The sequence below is a fragment of the Eurosta solidaginis genome, chromosome 1 (genome assembly GCF_040869045.1).
Source record: "Eurosta solidaginis isolate ZX-2024a chromosome 1, ASM4086904v1, whole genome shotgun sequence".
Classification (NCBI taxonomy): Eukaryota; Metazoa; Arthropoda; class Insecta; order Diptera; family Tephritidae; genus Eurosta; species Eurosta solidaginis.
This window is the reverse complement of record NC_090319.1, coordinates 266142893-266162663: the sequence shown is the minus strand read 5'-3', so window position 1 is coordinate 266162663 and position 19771 is coordinate 266142893. Positions and strand designations below refer to the sequence as shown.

Sequence of the window (19771 nt, the reverse complement as noted above, 5' to 3'; positions counted from 1 at the left end):
CTTATTGGCTTCTTGACTAGTATCTACTAACAAAAATAGTAAGGTTGTTTGTGTATTCTTAAACATGTGTTTTTCTTACAGTCAATGCAAAGCTGATGTCTCATGCAGCAACACTACAATATCAAGCGCAGCAGACGTCGCTTCAACGGCAACAACAATCACAACAACCACCGTCATCGCACACTCAGGCTAATGTACAAAAAACTCATCAAACTCCCGCAGCAGGTATAAAATTAACCACAGATGGACGACAAGTGCAGCTAGTGGCTTCGCCGCAAACATCATCAGGTTCTGCCGCCACAACGTCTTCATCATTTTCATCTAATCAAACAGCAACACCATTAGTACAACAACAACCCACCAACTCAATGGCTACTAGTAATAGCAGCGGAAATGCTAATAATAATAATAATAATAATAGTAACAATAATATGGCAATAACTACAACAACTGCCACAGGTAGCAGCAACACCACCAACTCCACCACCTCTTTATTACCACCACAACTCACCACAATGGCACAAAATGTATCCATATCAGTCGGTTCACCAGCCACAGCTGCGGCGCTCATACCACAACTCACTGGCAGTCTCACATTAGCCGTTTCAGAGCACTGCGAGCGTCTTATACTGCGACACGATCCAAATCAGCCACAAGATCAGCAATCACAAATTATCTTACAAGCGCTGTTGAAGGGAGCTTTACCAAATTTGACAATAATCAATGAACCAACGAAATTGGCGGATGATAGTAGTAGTAACTGTAGTGGTAGTGGTGTGGGAAATGGTAACAACAGCAACGGTAACAATGGGTCTGATCAGCAGAACAATCGACCTACGCTGATAAGTGCAATAACAATGCAACAACAACAATTACAGATGCCAGTGACTTCTTTAAATAGTGCGCTGCAACAACAACAAACGAAGGCTGTGATCACCACCTCGAATGCGGGTGCTACAAATAGGATTTCAATACCAGCGCATTTAGCAACAACAATAGCACCAACAAAGGCACCAACGATTCAACTGCAGTTCAATGCCTCACAGGGCACAATGACAACTGTTGGCAATGCAGCCCCAATCCTACAAATACAATTGCCGCAACAGTCACCGCAGCAGCTGCAGCAACAACAACAACAACAAATGCAACAGCACATGCAACAACAGCAGCAGCAAGCCATGGCTAATGCGGTCAGAGTGTCTGAACAGTTGATTCAACAACAAATACAACAAAAACAGCAGCAGCAACAGCAACAACAACAACCACAACCAATGCTACCGCAGCTAACGCAAACACTGCAACCTTCACTGCCCCAAGTATCAGATAACAATGCCATGTTGGGCACTGCTACACAACAACAACAACGATATGTATCACTGCCGAAAATAAATGCAGCAACACAACAAATATTCTCACTAAACAGCGAAACAAATCAAATTACGCCAATAAGCCCAACACAAACGGCCGCATCTATTGGTCCCACCGAACGTTTGCTAATCGCACCAGCCGGTATCAATGCTCAACAATTGGCACAGTGTCTGCAATTAGGACAAATACATTTCAATGATGTAAATCCATTGCCGCCAAGCACGCAACCGCAACCGGCGTTAATGAGTATGACTTCGTCAGGACTAAGTGGTGGACAGCAATCAGGGCAACAGCAGCAACAAATACAATTACAACAACAGGCAGTGCAACAACAACGCACACAACCGCCACAACAACAAATTGTACACCCACAACCCATTCAGTCGCTGGGTGCCAGCGGGGTCAGTACCAACAACGCGAATGCCACCGTCAACCCCGTCACCACCACTACTACAACTAAACAAGTGGCCAATGTGGCACCAATTATTGATCAAAGTAAAGCGAAATTGGAGCCACCGAAAAGTGCGACCTCCACGGGCGGCGCTGTAGCAAAAAAAAAGCCGGTACGAAAGCCCAAAGCTACGACAACAGCTGCTGATGTGGCTAGTGGTACTGCGGGTATTAAAAATGCTAGTGTTGTTAAGCCAATGCCAAAATTGGACCCACTCTCCCAAAAGCCAAATAATAATCCTGTACAAATTGTGCAGCCAAATGTTGCTAGTGGCAAGCAAGTTGGTGGTGCTGGCACGGGTGCTGCTTCTGGCACATCGAGCAATAACTGCATACAACCATTTCAATCATTACAACAAACAACAACAAAGTTGGTTGGTGTAACAGCGCCAATGCAACAGCTGGTAACAGCGACAGCGGTGTCATCGAACTCACAACAACAGCAACAGGTAATAAATATGCAGCAACAAACGCAACACCAATTGCAACAACAACAAGCACAGCAGAATAGCAGCACTGCAGTGTTGCTGCCATCACCACAAATGCGCACCAGTTTTGTTAGTAGTGCAACAACAACAACTAACAGCAGCAGTATCATAAGCACTGCGAATACCAACAGCAGCAACACGACGTTGACCTCGGCGAGCGCAAATTTTAGTAGTGCTAATAGTGAGCCACCATTGCTGTCAGCTCAAAACTCTTCAAGCAATATAGGTATGACACAGCAGCAGCAGCAACAACAACAACAACAGATGCCACAACCAGCCACTGCGCCACAGCAAATTCAACCACAAGCACCACAACAGCACACAGTATCGCGCGTACAAACTATACAGTTGACCGCACAACAACAACAAATTTTTAAACAAGTACAAATGCAAATACAATTCCTCACCATTAAATTGCAACACAAAACGCTACTCACCACGCTACCTTTGCCACCCGATTTTGATCCCGCCGCCATAGCCGCCTACTCCAAGCCAATGAGCGATGCTGAAATCAATATGGCGCTGCAACGACTCTACACCGAACAACAATGCATTTTAGCAGCTGGCAAGGAGATGCCCACACCCGAAGCATATTTGCAAATGCCGCCAATGGGCTCTGGCGCCGGCATTACACTAATGTCAGCGCAATTGCCACAGCTACAGCAGCAGCAAGCGGTGGGTGGTGTAGGGAAGGTGAATGCCGCAGGTATACCAGCAAATGTGGTGCAGCCAAATAATCACTCATCCACCACAGCAGGCATGACGGCAGCGCCGTTGAGCAACACTGCCATGTCAGGGCAACAAGCACAGGCACCGGCCGGTGTTACCCATCGTATTCACATCTATCCAATGCAGCATCATCAAACAGTGCAACAAAATAAACAACAGCAATTGTTACAGCAGCAACAACAACAACAGCTCCAGCAGGCAAAATTGCAACAAAACTCTGCAGCGTCACGTGTCAAAGACACCGCAAGCGCTAAAGGTAGACTAACAGCGCCCGGTGCGCAGCAGCAAGCAACGCAGAACAGCAACACAACGACGACGGGTACTTTGGTGCCTTTGAGCGTGCAGCGACAACAACAGCAACCAACGTTAGTGCCCACAACAACAAAAACGCAAGCATTACACTTTCAGCAGCAGCAACAACAACAAGCACAGCATCAACAACAACTCATGCTACAAAAGTCCGTGTTAGTGAGCTCAACAAATATCATGAATAGTGGCCCACCACCGCTGGTATTTTCAAGTCCTTTAATAGCCGCTGCAGTAGCATCCACAAGTGTAGCGAATTCAGTGACATGTACTAATTTTGCAAGTGGAAACACAAATGCTTTTCTGCAACAGCAGCAGCAACAACAGCAAACACTCCAACAGCTTAATATGTTTTCACAAGCCAACGCAAACAGTTTGACTACACTAACAACAAGCGCTGGAACGTCCGCCACAAGTACAACTATTAATAGAGGTAGTAGTAGTAGTAATTCCAGCAACAATAATAATGCCGCTTTGATTGTTGCTACAGCAGCAGCAACATCGTGTGCTAGTAGCAATTCGAATATTAATTCAGCTGCTTCTGAAGCATCAGCAACAACCGCAGCGACGACAACAACTATTACAACAACAACTTCAGCACAAGTAGCAGCAACGGCTGCATCGGTAGCTGCAAATACAAAAGCACTTAATATACAAACACAAGCACACACATTGGGCAACGCAGCTGCATTTACATATAATCTCACCAATGCTAGCAATCCAAGCGCCGTCAATAGCACCGCTAGCACCACTATTATCACATCAACATCCAACGCCACTAATAGCACCGCTATTATAACACCCATCACATTGACTACGTACTTAAAAACTGAAGAAAATCTGGCGCAGCCACAGCCGAAACTTGCACGACTTTCTTTGTGAGTAGTTGGTTGAAAATACGCGTGAGCTCAACACAAAACACAATTTACGCTTTTCAACATTCACATACATACATACATATGTTTTTTTATATAATGCTGTAATATCTTCTACTTTTAAATATTAACAGATTTTTACGTCAATTGGAGTTAGATCAACAGAAATGCTTGAACCCAGATTATATTAATCCCTTTGACGATAAAGAAGAGGCTGTTAAAAGGCTTATAAGGTTTGCTTAAATTAGATTTTTGTTTAACTCTTCTGCAAGTTCTTATGTATATCGACTGCTGAGTACGACATCTCCCTAAGTCGGTTGCCGTTTCGAAAACGTCACATATAACAATTTTTTTAAATATGTGTATAAGGGTGGAGTGAGTTTATTTTTTTTCGAAATCGCTTTTGGCTGACCTCAAGAAAGTTGCCTTTCTAGACCAGAAATAATGTTGAAAATTTTTATTTCACTCATCGTATGTTTAGAGGTGCCCCAACGCAACTAAACTTTGAAAAAGACGGTAGGTACAAATATTTTTTTTTTTGTCATTGATTTACTTTCGCTTGTTGTTATTGTGATCATTGATTTCAAAGCCTACTGATTTCCATGGCCTACTATGTGCCTGTAAAACTCTTACTTATACACTTGATTAGAAACATACCATTATCAACAAAAATCTGTAAAACACCATTTAAAATCTGTCATTTTTAGTTATAATATGTAATTTTACTAAAGTTATGTATGTTAAAAAAGAAATAATATAAATATGTTAATAATTAGCTTTGTAAAATCGCGATTATATTGTTCAACTTCTTGGGGCTGGGGGCACCTCAAAACGCCATCCTACTAAAATAATATTTGGTGGTTTTAGTTAACTCTTATAAAGACAAGTTTTCATTGCTAGACCATTACAAAAAAAAAAATCCATAGGGTAATGGGTATGTAACCCTCTATTTTGTTGATTAATAAAAAGCTGAAACCTTGTGAGTGGTTTCATCTTCATTCCTTCTTCATAACTGGGTAGTATACGTGGTACTAGACCCGACACCCAAAAGTAGTCAAAATTGCGTAGAAAAAACAGACGAAGTTCGGGTACCACCATTCGTGCAGGACACATGTATTCCAGCGTTGCCTACCACATTGTAATTAAAATGAAATGGAAATAGAACTTTTTGTTTAAATTTATTTCCACCAAATTGACATGATCAAAACCCTCTACTTCCCCAACTACCCACTTTCGAATATAGAAAAGTAAGAAAAGAGAAATTTCAGGATACAAGGATTCAGTTTGGTATTAACAAAAAATGAGGGTTACGTACTCAGAACTCTTTAGAGAATGCTCTGTCTTTGAATTGAACAACGCCCTTTCTCATAATTTAGTTGATGAACTCCTTACCTCTAGACTTTTTCTTATTTCAAAAACGCACTATCTCAACTCAAATTCAAGACATTTTAAGGTTTCATGCAAACTAATTTCAAGATTAGGCGTTTTAGAACTTTTAACCGAAATAGGGTGATATTCCCCTCAGTCGTCGATGTTGTCCATTAATTGAATTTTAACAATAATTTGTTTCTATTTGATTGCAGATATCATTGCATGTATGAAAGTGTTGATGACTTACCATTTGAAGACGAAGAGCGTTTCGAACAGGTGGCTATACAATATCAAGAAAATTATCATAAAATTTCAGCAAAATATAAAAATATTTTGCTGCAAGAGTCAACGGTGAGTGGGTTTAAGATGCTTATGAATAAAAAAAATTTACATTAACTGGTTGTTGGCACATCGTTTTTATAGTATCAAGCACATGCTGCTGACTTTTGTGGATTCTTTAAATCATTGAGCAGTGCCACGTGATTACTTGGACTTTATTTGATAGGACTAAGGGTTCAGACCCAATATTGCTTAATCTTATTGTCTCTGTATTTGATCTGTCGGCTACATTATTACCTATAAATGTCCTTTTAGGCTTGTACGACTGATTTACTCGCAGATGCCTTGAGCACAGCCTAGCCTCAGTTTCCTTTTGCGTTTTTGAGTCACCTATGTAGCCTGTAATGACTACACCACAGTTTTGACACCGTTTAAGCGATATCTTGTCATTTCATCACTCTGAGGATTGGCTTTGACGTGTGTGCTGTCCGACTGGTGCTGAAGTAACTTCTTTGTTTATTCATTTCAAAGTATATGTTTGCCACAATTAAGGTATATGACCAACCTTTTCAATTGAGAGGTGACCAACCGCCTGCTGGAGTACCTCGTGTTGATAGGGTGGTCTTGTGTTTTAGCAGGACTGTGCAACGAACGCGCCGGTTTAGGGGACTTAGAATATACCCGCGGCATGTATGCCCCCCGTAAGAGGCGACTAAAATACCAAAATAGGGCTGTGTAGCGCAACCCTTTGAAGGGGTTGCCAGCGCAATTTATAGCTACTCCAACCCAATTGTCAACCTCACCTACCCGTGGCGAATCCTGTTTCCTTAACAGCTGAGGCTCTGGCGACAACAAGTTCCTCATGGATGTAGGAGGTGGGAGGCGGTATGACCTAGAAGGTTTCATGAGGTACTAAATTTATTTATGAAGGTGACGTCGGCTAAGGCATGAACTGCATTGGACTGATGTCGCAATCATAAATATTCTTAGCTGGCCTTCGGGGCACGTGGTGTGGGGGACTCGAAGTTGATGACCCCCTTCTTACGCTCGTACATGTGCCGGAAAAAGAAGAGCGGGACGGGGGTAAAGGCTGGTGCTCGGCTTTGCTTCTATCCATGCCACGTAGATTGTAGTTGTGGGTTGGAGCGGCCGAATTAGCTGGAGGCGCCGTTTGGCGCGAGTAACAGCGGTCAGTTGATGTGGCCTGCTGGGCAGCGTTGCTGCTCGAAGGTGGTAGAGATACGTCCTTGTACACTAAGATCAGGGAGCCACAAATGTTTTGTAGAAATTTAGGGGCGACGAACGTTGGGTTCTAACCCAAGAGTACGACCGTCTGTTGTAGATCCAGGAGCGGTCCAGCTGCAAGGGGCTGCTCTGAGGATAACAGTTTGTGGGAGGGACGCAAGAAATTAAGTGGGGTTACACTGATATGACAGCTATTTGTCGGGAAAAGAAGTCCCGAAGTCGTTCCAGAAAAATTAAAAGAAGCACGACGCCAATTGGTAGAGAAGATTGGCCCAAAATCTCTTTGGAGGTTATTGAGCTTTACCTTTATTTATTTATTATATTGTAAATGATACTCTGTTGCCTTTAGAACTAAAAATAATGTTATCTCAATCACAGTTGGCTCATCGCACATCGGAAACTTGCCAAATACAACAGCTGATGATCGATGACCTAAGGACTGAAATTGAGCAAATGCGAAATGCCGAACGGGAGCAGATTCTATGTGATCAAGAACTACCGAAGAAAGATCCAAATGAATGCATAAAAATTGAGCATAACTCAGAAATGCTGTCGCCAATTGCCTTAGACGAAGTCAAGGACGAGCTTAAACCATTAAATCCTGTTAAAGATGAAAATGAGCCGAGCGATAATAAAATGGCACCAACAAACAATGATGCTGCACAACACGGTTCCTCAGATGTTAAAAGTGAACCAACTGACAAAACCAATACCATCGAAACAGAAACTCTGTCACCTGCAGTGGTAGCTGAGGATCAGAAACTTAATTTGTTGAAGCATAACGAAAATGACAACGAACCAAATAACAGCGAAAATAAGCAAAGCGTACAGCACCAGCAGGAACAAACACGCGAATTGATGTCCAATAAGGACGAAAAAACCGACTGGCACAATGTGAAATCTACTGTGGGTGCGAAATCCTTAATAAATACAAATTTCAAACCTTTGGAAACTCCGGTCGGTGGTAAAGGAAAATTACCAGCATCAAATTTCTATACTGGCAGCAATAAGCAATTGAACGGTACAATAAAACGAGATGCGGCACAACCACAAAAGCCTTGTGTGAAAAAAGAATACGAAAATTTCGATATCGAATCGGAAATTACACCTAGTTTCATAATGAAGAAGGTAGAACATAAAGAAGTGGTATTATCATCACCAACAGCACCGACGGCTGTAGGGCAAACAGCCAGTAGCGCCAAAGTAGCAAACAAACAACAACAGAGTAAAGAAAAAAGCGAAAATACAAATGCGCATGATGAACATAAAGAGCCACTGCCGCTACAACGAGAGCCACAACAAGCACAACCGCAACAGCCGTCAAATAAGCCAATAAAAACCGTACCGACTTATAACACTTATGAGGCACAATATTTGCAGCACAACTCAAAGCAACAACAATTACAACAGCAGCAACAAACGCAAGAAGACGAATGGTTAAACTTACAGAAAGAGCTGAGTCTTATAACGGCAGAGAATAAATTACATTTGCAACAACAGCAATCACAGTCAATAAAAACGATAAATATCTACGAAAATTCCCCACCCAGTAATGGTAGCGGCAGCAGCGTGGGCACGATAAGTAGCGCACATTCTGGACAATTGATTGATCTCTTCCCAAATGGTTGCATTGACAAAAGTCAGCAAATGAGCCCTAGCAGCAGCAGAAGTAATGATTCCTTACAACATCATCACCAACAAAATTGTCTGCCATCTACTGACGAACATCATCAGCACAACGATGCTAATGAGCATCACCACCACCACCGCGAACATCAAGATGAACACGATGATGTACACAATCATATGCATTCATCGCTAAATGAATTCTTCGATTCAGGCGATGATATGGCAGATGTACATAAATCGGTTGAAACTCGTCTAGAGGCCATGTTCGGTGAATCACCGGTGCATTTAAGTAAAAGTGATTCCAGTGAGGCAAATGATATTGAAGCTAAGCTGGATGAAATCTTCGGCGATGGGGAATCAAGTCAAGATAATAACGATGTTGTAAAATCGAAGCAGCAACAACAACAGCAACGCTTATGGGATAGCGAATTTGCAGCTGCTAATAATTTTATGCGCGTTCAAAGCGCTCAAGAAAATGCATCAGTGGGTTTGTTTGGAAATGAGCAACAACAACAAATGCAACTAAATCACCAGCAGCAACAGCACATACAACAAAGCTTGCAACTAAATTTACCAAATAATAGTACAGCACGTTGGATGCAAAATGTTGATGACGCACCATTTAGTGAGTTCATATCAAATACCGCCGCCGCTGATGAATGTGATGTGACATCGCGCAAACGTCGTTGGAATGCGGAATTGATGTCTGCCGATGCGGATGATACACTTGATGGCACAACAACAAAGCAAATGTGTCGCATGTCTACATCATCAAGCTCTTCATCACCCATTTTTACGCAACAGCAGCAGCAGCACCATCCACACCACGAATCACATCACCTCCAACAATCGCAACAGCATCATGAGAGCATATTAGAAGCTGATCTGCTATCATTACATGATGATATACGCGTAGAACCTGCCGCGGCACAAATGTTACATCAGCAAGTGACATTTTGTCAACAACAACAATTTAGTAATTTGTTAGATAGCGTTGACCAGCACCCGCATTTTGTAAACGCACAACAACAACTGCAGCATGCTATGCAGCAACAACAACAGCATATGCAGCTCAATCTACACCATCAACAGCAACAACAACAGCAACAAATGCATCCACACATACACACGCATATGCATAACAATCTTAACCATCACATTGGTGGTGGCGGAAGTGGTGATTTTGATGATGACATCAGCCGTCACGTTCAAAATGCAATCGATAGCATTTTAAATTTGCAAAATAGTGAATCAGCAGATTCACTCAATTTCTCATTGGATCATTCGATGGGTTCCCTACTTGGCGATAGCATACTTGATGATAGACAACAACAGCAAGTCGGTGTGAATTGCCAAGATGGCGTGGTAAAGCGTAGAAATCATCTTGTTGATGAATTGAGTGATTGTTTGATTAGCGGTGGTGGCAGTGGTCCAGCAGCTGGTGATAACGCCACGCATATACTTTTGGATAGCACACAACATCATCATGCACAGCAACTTCAATCCGCATTGCTTAATCACAATCAGTCATTACAACACCAAACGCAAGCAAATCATCATCAACAACATCAACCCGCAATGTTGGGTACCGATTTTGGTTGCGTTGCTGCTGGTTTGGTTGATGAGGCAGTCAAGTCGATAATGACATCATGACAACTTAGTATTAATTCCGTTGGTGGGAAACAAAATCAGCAGCAATCATACCACCACCAACAACAAAAGTCATCATCATCGAAGCAACGCGTCACTAATATACCAACAGCAAATAGTGGTGCAGGTGGTGCAAAAGCTTTAAATGCTAGTAACCGTGTTGGCGATAGTCGTAGTAACTCTGGAAGTACTGGTGTCGTATTGGAATTTAATGCTAGTTCTTTATGAGCAGTGTGATATAAAAGGAATACATAGCAACAACCGGAATTTAATATGCTAAAGTAAGATTGTGACGTGCGATGGTCGGATAAGCAGTTCAAAACGCTATTCGGGCACAAAGCGCTTATGTAGGGAAATTGACAAAAGTCACGTATACCCCAAGTAAATAGTTATGCTAGTATACATATAATAAACTACAAACATTTTTTGCTGCACTTTTTAAAAACTCTTAAAATAGAGATCACATGCATACAAAAATTGGTACAGTTAGTCAAAGTTGAAACTTATTTATTTGTTTATATCTTAAATTTATTTTTAGTTTATTAACCAGCATGGTGGTAAATTTTTTGACCAACTGAAATAACTTACAGTGATTCCGAAAATTGGTTACCTGTATAAAAATGTATTATTATAGTATATTTAGTGAGCTGAAAGAATTAGTTAATTTTTAGGTCTTTTAATCCATCAACTAGTTCTAGGATTTTAGTTTGATCACCACATGGAACTTTCTGTTCAACAAATTTAATTATAAAGTAATGTAATTTCTTCATTAGATTTGTTACAAATTTGGCACAAAAAAGTGCATTCGTTCATTAGTTGAAAAGCTTTCCAAGCCTAATATATTGTACTGTAAAAGTTTTGAAAATCTTATTAAAATTTGTATTTTGGTAGTTCATTAAATTATAAGCTATTATTTAGATACAGATATCCTGTAACATGATTATTTTTTCGCTGACAGGCAATACTTACTTATTGTCAACTGAGTGGAAGAACGCCCTATCTTGGCGGCCCTGTCGTATGGTGTTTGTAACAACATTCCCCTCGCTTAAGTGAGGTTGACAATTGCGTTGGGGAGGCTCTGAAGCTATAAAGCTTTGTATTGCGTTTATCAACACCTTGAATCCCTTCGAATGTCAAGACTATTTGTGAAACTTTGTGTAATGGTTGAAAACTAGAAATGCAAAATCCGTATTTGATAATTTTTCGAAATTCGGATTATTTTTAGCATATTTTCGAAACTAACCGATTGTAGTTAGGAGGCGGATATCAGCACTTGTAGCTCTTTAAAAAATGATCAAAATCGATATTGCCAATCACCAATGAAAACCAATCAATTTCGAAAGTATGTTCATAATACATTTCTAAAAATAATTGGAATTTCGGAATATTTTATAAACTACAACCATCACAATCATAATTTTCGCACAATACACCACCTTCGAAAGCCTTCAGAAATTTATACTCTTCTTCTGTTTTACATATTTTTTCGAACATTCGAATAACTGATGATATTTAAATAAAACAGCTTATACTATGATACAAATCGTTTGCTTAATTCACAAATCAACAAATTTAAAATTTTACAGTAGAAGCAAAAATCATATGCATAGAAAAAATTACCACGTAAGGCTTAGGACCTCTTTATATGTTTTGGCGTCCTAGAAGCTGTTCCGGGCACGTATTGAACCAAACACCAGTCCATGAGCATATATATATTCGGTTCAACTGTCAGGCAGCTTGTGCTAGTGTGTGGGCTTAGCCAAACTTCACAGCGCCCTACAATGTAGCTGAGCGGCCTGACGCGTGCATTGTGCGGTATTTGACCAGAGCCTTCCCCTCATTGGGCCACTATGCGTTACTTTACGTCAGCAAGTGACGCTGCTGCCACGAAGGGATTGATAAGCTAAAGGGAGATTAAAAAGATACTCCGCTATTACTTTTTGGCGCGAAATGCAGGATAAGATCAGTGCTTGCATTGATAGCTTCTCCAACCTAGTTGTCAACTTCACCTAGCGTGTTTAATATGGTCATATCAAATCGTTCCCAATTTGGTCGGATTAGTACCTTAATGGTGCTTTTTTTCCGCATACCGATAAAATTCCCCAAAACCTTCTGGGATTCTCCTTATCACTACAAGAAGAATATAAAAATGATATTAATTGTGTGAGTGGTGCGTCTCTAAAACCCTGAAATATTTTAATAACAATTTTGTAATTTATAAATTTAAAACTATGTATAGTTTTCTTTTAAAATTGTTCAAAACATTTGTGCTTTTAATTTAAAAACTTAGCTTTTTAATAAAAATTGTTGCAATCCTCTTGGTGTTGCCACTTTGAAAACGTGTTTACCTTTACTGCTGTTGGCGGTGTATCAAATTATTTACTATATATTTAAAAAAAAAAAAGTAGCAATACGTTACGTTCAAAGCAGCAATAATTTGTTTTGTTTTAAATTTTAGATAATTTGAACATTTGATTTGTTAAATTATCTAGTTTGCGAAATGCTGGTTTTTGTATTTTAGGTTAAGTCACTTTTTACTGTTCTGTTGTAATTCATTTTCTTATTTAATATTTTTATTAAAAAGATATGCAGTAACGAAAAAAAGTATTTAAAAAAAATACAGCTGTGAACATAAAAAATAGCAGCAAAAATTAGTAACATATTAACGGTTTTTTTAAGTTTTAGAATAAACTAAGCTAAATTATGTAACGAAAAGTTTTTGAAAATGTTTTCTGAAAATTTCAGAAATTTTTACTTAGAATTTCGCAAAATTTAGATATATTTGAGTATGTATACAGTCTTGTAGTAAAATAAACTTTTTCCAACAAAGTAAAAATTTCGAAATTTTTATGAGGATTTTCGAATACTACTAAAATTGATTGGACTAGAAAATTGCATACTAAAAAGTTTTTGGGAACTCAGTACTATTTTGAAAATCTCTAATTTTCGAATACTACTAAAATTGACTGCACTACGAAATTGCAAGCTCAAAAGCTTTTGGAAACTCAGTAAAATTTCCGAAAACTTCATGAGATTTTCAAAAAATTTCTCGAATTTTCGTATATTACTAAAATTGATTGGGCTACAAAATTGCAGGCTCAAAAAGTTTTTGGAAACTCAGTCAAATTTAGAAATGTTTTTGAAGACTTTCGAAATTAAAGAATATGTTAATAAACTTTGCTTCTTTTTTCGTGCTTATAGCTGTTCTTTGACCTAATTAAGTTGTAAAAAGTATAATTGCGAATTGGAAACCGCACAAATATTTCTAATTGTACAAATAAAGCAATAATATATTGAATTAAAAACTTAAAAAAATACAGGATTGTGCCAAACAAAAGCAACAAATGCAGTACGAAGATACATGTTATTAGCTTTATTATTCATAATAATAAATTTTTAAATTTTCACTGGCCAATGAATTATGAATAAAAAATCGAATTTGTTGTTTTTGTTTTGCATTATACTGTATAAGTTATGCGAACCTTTCTTTTTTTTATACAATCTCCAAAACAACTAAAAACGCAAAGAAATGGACTTATAAATAAAAAAAATGGACTTGACAGGCATAAGCTTTTAGCTAACAGTAAATCGTATTATTCTTATTGATTTAGCTTTTAACGAAAAAAAAGAAAAAAATGTCAAAATGTTTTATTATCAATGCGTTAATGCAACTGAATTATCTAAATAAAAAAGTAGATATATCTTACAACAACATCTTTAAAGTAAATAAAAAAGCAAATTAGCGAAATTTTGTTTAAAATAAAATTTAAAAAACATTAAAACATTACGTATTTAATTAATTGTAGTTTTGTAAAAAAAAATACAAACAAATGCTGCAAAGAGACCACAACTTGTGGGCGTGGCAAACGAATTGGTTGTAAACTACGCAATTATGTTTAAAAATGTATGTGGCTTTCTTCAAACAAATAATAAGTATTAAACAATTAATAAATTTACAAAAATAAAGAGCAAAAAATTAGTAGCACAAGTAAAATTTAAAAATTTTTTAACTACAGAAAAAATTTTAATGTCAAATAAAAACTAAAGGTAATTTCTGCATTTGAGTAAATGTGTGTAAGAAAAAAATGGAAAAGCAAAACACACTCTCTTTGCCAACCCTCTCTGCTGAATAATCGTAAGCGAATGTCAATAATAGTACATATGTATATGTAGTTTGTTGTCCTTCACTTTTCTTTTGTATGTAGATAGAGACTAAGCAAAACTGTTAGCGAAAATTGTAAGATATAACTATAAAATCTAGATGTGAATGTTTTCCTCTTTAAAATTTAGTATCATAACAATCAGTGTTTATATGTGCATTAAAAACAAAAAATAAATCACCAAACCAAAAATAAACAATAAAAAAATTAACTGAAATTAAACTAGTTAAAAAATAGTACTGTATTTTATATATACATTGGCGTGTGAAAAAATGGCAACAAAATTGAAAATGGCATTATTTTCAACTTTTCATCGTTCATTTATATTTCTATTATTTTCATTTGAAATATAGTTAGGTAGCCTTAGTACGAGTGAAACCGAACATTATATAGCATGGCATTTTTTTAAAGTAACCTAACTCGATCTCTGTCAAAGTATCGTAATTTATTAAGTCGAGTTACTTAAAAGCTAATAATTTGCTTTATTAAAAATTATCTATCAGATACTATGCCCTCCTTAACTATAATTAGCTGTAACAAATTTAATAACATTGGTTGATTAGCATCTATTTGAGATTGATTAGTAAAGCAAATTATCAACTTATTGTATGTCAACTTACTCAACTTTAATATTTTGTGAGGGATCGAGTTAGGTCATTTGCCATGCCCCAGATATATATAATTTGGTAGCTCTTTGTTCGATGAAAGTTTTGTAAATAGCTTAATTAAAAGGAGCGGATCATTTACAATTTTTTTAAATTTTCGTACTTTGCATTAACATATCCTTATTAATTATGTAGTTACATTTCATAACAACATTGCCAATTTTGTTATAGTTAAAGCTTTAAGCAATTTTTTTGTCCTAAATGTGGGCGATGGATACCGCGCCAATTTTCCAAAGGTTCGATAATATTTTATTTTGCGTTATAAATTTAATATACGTGTCATGTTTAATCACTTTGCAAGTATTTGTTAATGCATTGTTCCATTTTTTCCTATTTTTCCCCATTTTCGATATCGAAAAAGTAGGCGTAGTCATTATCTGATTTATACAATTTTCAATACAAATATATTTTGAGTTCAGATAAGCCCGTGGACTAAATTTAGTTAAGATATCTCAATTGTTGTTCAAGTTACCGGTTTAACGGAGGGATGGAAGGAAAAACGTGCAGCTGGGTATAAAAAGCAGCTTTGGTTCCAACGGATTTCGCCAATTTATGTCATAAAAACATTCCTCAATTGGCTCTCATTCGATTAATGGCATTAGTATTAAAGAGAGATTACCTAAAAAGGGGTAAGACCACGCCCATATTCAAAAAATTGAAAATTTTCGTACTTTTTGCTACATCATATCACCATTGAGGTGAAATGCCAGTATAATTTAGTTATATACCGCAAAAATTTAGAATTTCTTTTGATTTATTTTAATTAGCTAATTTTGTGTGCGCATTTGAATGTGTTTTTTTTTTTTTTTCTGTTATAGATCTAAAAGAACAAAAACGTATTGCCAATAATACCATTTTAAATTTTTGTGCTACTTTTTTCCCCGCCACTGTATGTATATACTAAAGAGATACAAGATGGCGGCAGTACTGGCAGCTGCATGTATTTATGTATGTATATCAAAATATGGAAAGGTTTCGTGAATATCTCAATTCTGCATTTGTGTTCCTTCGAGCACGAATGGAAAACAAGACTTGTTAAATATTTCCCACCCTCATCTCTAAATAAATTATAATTATAAATAAGAGTCTCAGCATTTTTATTATTTGAAACTTAGGTGTTCTCAAAAAGAGATTTCAAATCAAACGGATTCTACTGTGAACTGAGTAGCCAATTGAAAAAAATTCACTCTACAAGCCGCTAGTCATACCCGTCCTGATGTAGGGCTCTGAATCATAGACTGTCGGGAGAATATCACATATCTCTTAAAGTATTCAAGAGAAAAGTTCTTTGAAAAATTCCTGGTCTTATGCGTAATGAAAACGGTGTACATCGGTGTAGATAGATCATGTGATGAGAATGAAAGAAGACGCTCCGGCTAAGAAAGTAGTTCTGTCGGTATTGGTGGGGCAGCCAGTTATCGCAAAACAGGGATAGCTGGCGTGACTTTTAACGAAGATGATGAGGATGATGGACGTGGGGGTCAAACGATTTGAATAATTTTCATTCATCTGGCTAATGGCTGCCGTTAGCTTTTGATGTATGGCTTGTATAACTTTGAAATTTTCTTCTCCTAAATATATGCAATGCCACGCCCATTACCTCCATCACTTTATTAGTGATAATAGTCCGATTTTTCAATATTTATGTATTCTGAATCCAAACCTCACGCATCCGCTAATTAACAATGCCTTTATTCGAAATATACGATATTGAAAAAGTTCTAGGCAGCTTTTGCCAATTTTCCATAGGAATCGTTATTAAATTATTAAGTTTTTCGATATCGAAAAATTGGATGTAGTTTTAGGACGCTTTTTCCCATTTTCGATACAAATCTGTTCGGAGTTCAAACCATCAGTATTCATTTATGAACTATCAAAACTTTCAATACCAGGAGGGCCTACTTATTGTCCCATTTTCAATATCGTAAAATTGTATAGTGCGGTTTTGTCCATTTTCAATATCAATATTTTTGAGTAGCATACCATCGGTCTTCGTTAATGAATTACAATCGAAATTTTCGATATCGAAAAAAAATGTTCGTGGTTTAGAGTTAGTTTTAAAATTAGTCAAAATCTATGAATTTAACTATGCAAGGGAATCTTACTTGCCGTTCTGTTAGTGGGCCCTATGCGAAATTATAAGGGAAAACAATAAAAAATGTTTTTGAATTAATCATAATTATCTACACTAGCCTGGTAACTCATGTTCAAAAATTATAAACAATTCTAGTATGAAACTAATAATGACAAAATCAACTTAATATGCGAAATCAAATGTGGGTGTCCGGTTAACGCTTTGAGAGAGCGTTAACGAAAGGTTAAAGGTTAGGCAATTGCAAACAGATAGATAAAGGAAGGGCAGTGAGAAGAACTATTTACAAGAAACCCCAATATATGCCCCTTATATGTCCATGAAAATGATACTTAGTATAGGATACCATCTGAGGTCTTCAGATTTAGGCCCTTACGGAGGATGTCTGTATATATGTATGTACATCATACGTTATACATAAGTACAAGCAACACCAAGGAATCTAAAATGTATACCATTTATATGCATGTATGTAGATATAATTGTAATTAAGTAATAAACTAAATCAGTGATGCATTCTCGAGTTTCGTAGAGCTTCAGCGAACTATTCGGCGTTCACGTACATCTCATGTGAGCGCAGCGACAGAGATTCAGTAAAGGAAGCAATCAGTTTTTGTTTGTACTTTAAGCAGTGAACATGTCCTACGTGAAATTTATGCTTAAACATTCTTCATGTTAACACATACTACTACAAAGGAAATTGCGTTTGTATTAGCTCTGCCATTGAAGTAAGTTAGGAATTATTATGTGTCACAAAAAACAAATGAGCGTGGCGGTGAGGCAGCAACAACAACAAATCTAGTTAATAGAAACATATTTGAAACTGAACTTAAACTGAAGTACATAAGTAATTTAAATAAAAAAAAAAAAAAAACATGTATAAAAAAGAATTTATCGAACGTAATTTATCGATACAAAGTAACCTAAATCAATTTAAATAAATGCGCATCAAATGTAATTATAATTTAAGTCATTAAGTCAATAATAAATAATTATTAATAAAGATGTACGTAAAAACGGAAAAAACGAGCGTAGGCAATACTTAAAAAAAATACATATTTATGCATGTAAAAAAAAAAACTTAACTTAAACTAAAATATCTGAATAAATTCAAAGTAAATGAAATAAGACAACACGGCTATTACTACTATTACAATTAATTGTAAAAAAACTACAACAACATCTACGTAAAAATATTGAAAGAAAAAACAATTCTTGTTTTGTGGGGATGTAAAGTTTTTAAAAATTTAAATTTGCCACACATATTTTATAACAAAAATAAAACTGTTCCAAAAATCATAAACAATGAAGCCAATAAAAAAAATTTATTAAGCACTGGTAAATTAAGTAAAGTAGCATCGTACATTAAATATATATATGCATATATTCATATGCAAATATGTATGTATGTGTAAATTTAAGCAAAATATAAAAATTTACAAACAAATTGAACTTAATAATTAACATGCGTGTATACATATGTATTTGACAAAAATAAAATGGATTTATAAAACTACAAACCATTGAGTAAAGTATTAGTTGTTTTTGTTTGTGTGTTTGTGCTACTTCACATACACATACATATATACGTATATACAGAATTACTAAGAATTTAATTTGAAACAAAAAAAATAGTAAAACACACCGTTGTCAGGTGTTTCATAAACATTTAATAAATACATTATAAAAAAAAATATATGCATGAATTTGTTTAATTTGTTGTCATACTTTTCTAAGGGCGACGGTTAAGTATGCGTGAAGTTCGATGTGTAAACATTAAGCTGTAACATTAAAAAATTTGTATTTTTAAGTTAACTAACGCTCGTCCAGGGACTGAAGTTAAACCACATCAAAGGTAACTTTACCAGAAATCAATAATTTCGAGCTTTTTATGAAGAACTTCGTCGATACCGACAAGTTACTGTGTTATTATCGATTTATTATTGATGGGGAATTATTACCGTCGAGTTTTCACTTTGTTATCAGCTTGTCATCGTGCTCTTATTGGTTTCTTATCGGCTTGTTAGACATTGGCCATCTAGTTTATTGCCCCTATTACGGTATACAACTCAACTTGGTTGGGTTGGGTTTTAATTAAAACAACTCAACTTTCAGACAACTCAACTCCTGCTTGGTATTACGAATGACAACTTATTTCAGTTGAAGTAGAATTGAGTTGCCAACCTAAGAAAGTGATGATTTGACAGATAAATGAACAGCTGGTCAATTTGTTGCGGAAATTTAAGCATTTGCAAAAGTGATTTTGTTATTAAAAGCTAAACGGATATTATATGAAATCTATTTTATAATGGCGAAAATGTTGGTGATTGATATGTCGCGAATACGAAAAACATTCGCGTGATCATTCCATTCCCTTGGAACTACCAAACACAAAGTAAGAAAATGTTTAAGTGACAAATGATGAGCTTCAAATGAAGTTATTTTTTGAAGATTTGAAAGGAAG

General features: G+C 36.7%; 1 protein-coding gene across 4 annotated transcripts in view; it reads left to right on the top strand.

The window, feature by feature from the left end:
* Positions 1-18827, top strand: part of Bicra (BRD4 interacting chromatin remodeling complex associated protein) — a 367621-nt gene extending 348794 nt beyond the window's left edge. For all 4 annotated transcript variants that reach the window (XM_067760680.1, XM_067760682.1, XM_067760683.1 and 1 more), the window contains 4 exons: positions 82-4219; positions 4351-4449; positions 5800-5938; positions 7490-18827. In XM_067760680.1, the coding sequence (XP_067616781.1) occupies positions 82-4219; positions 4351-4449; positions 5800-5938; positions 7490-10393 (7280 nt within the window). In that variant the 3' untranslated portion in view covers positions 10394-18827. The remainder of the gene's footprint in view (positions 1-81; positions 4220-4350; positions 4450-5799; positions 5939-7489) is intronic.
* The last annotated feature ends 944 nt before the right edge of the window (positions 18828-19771 follow it).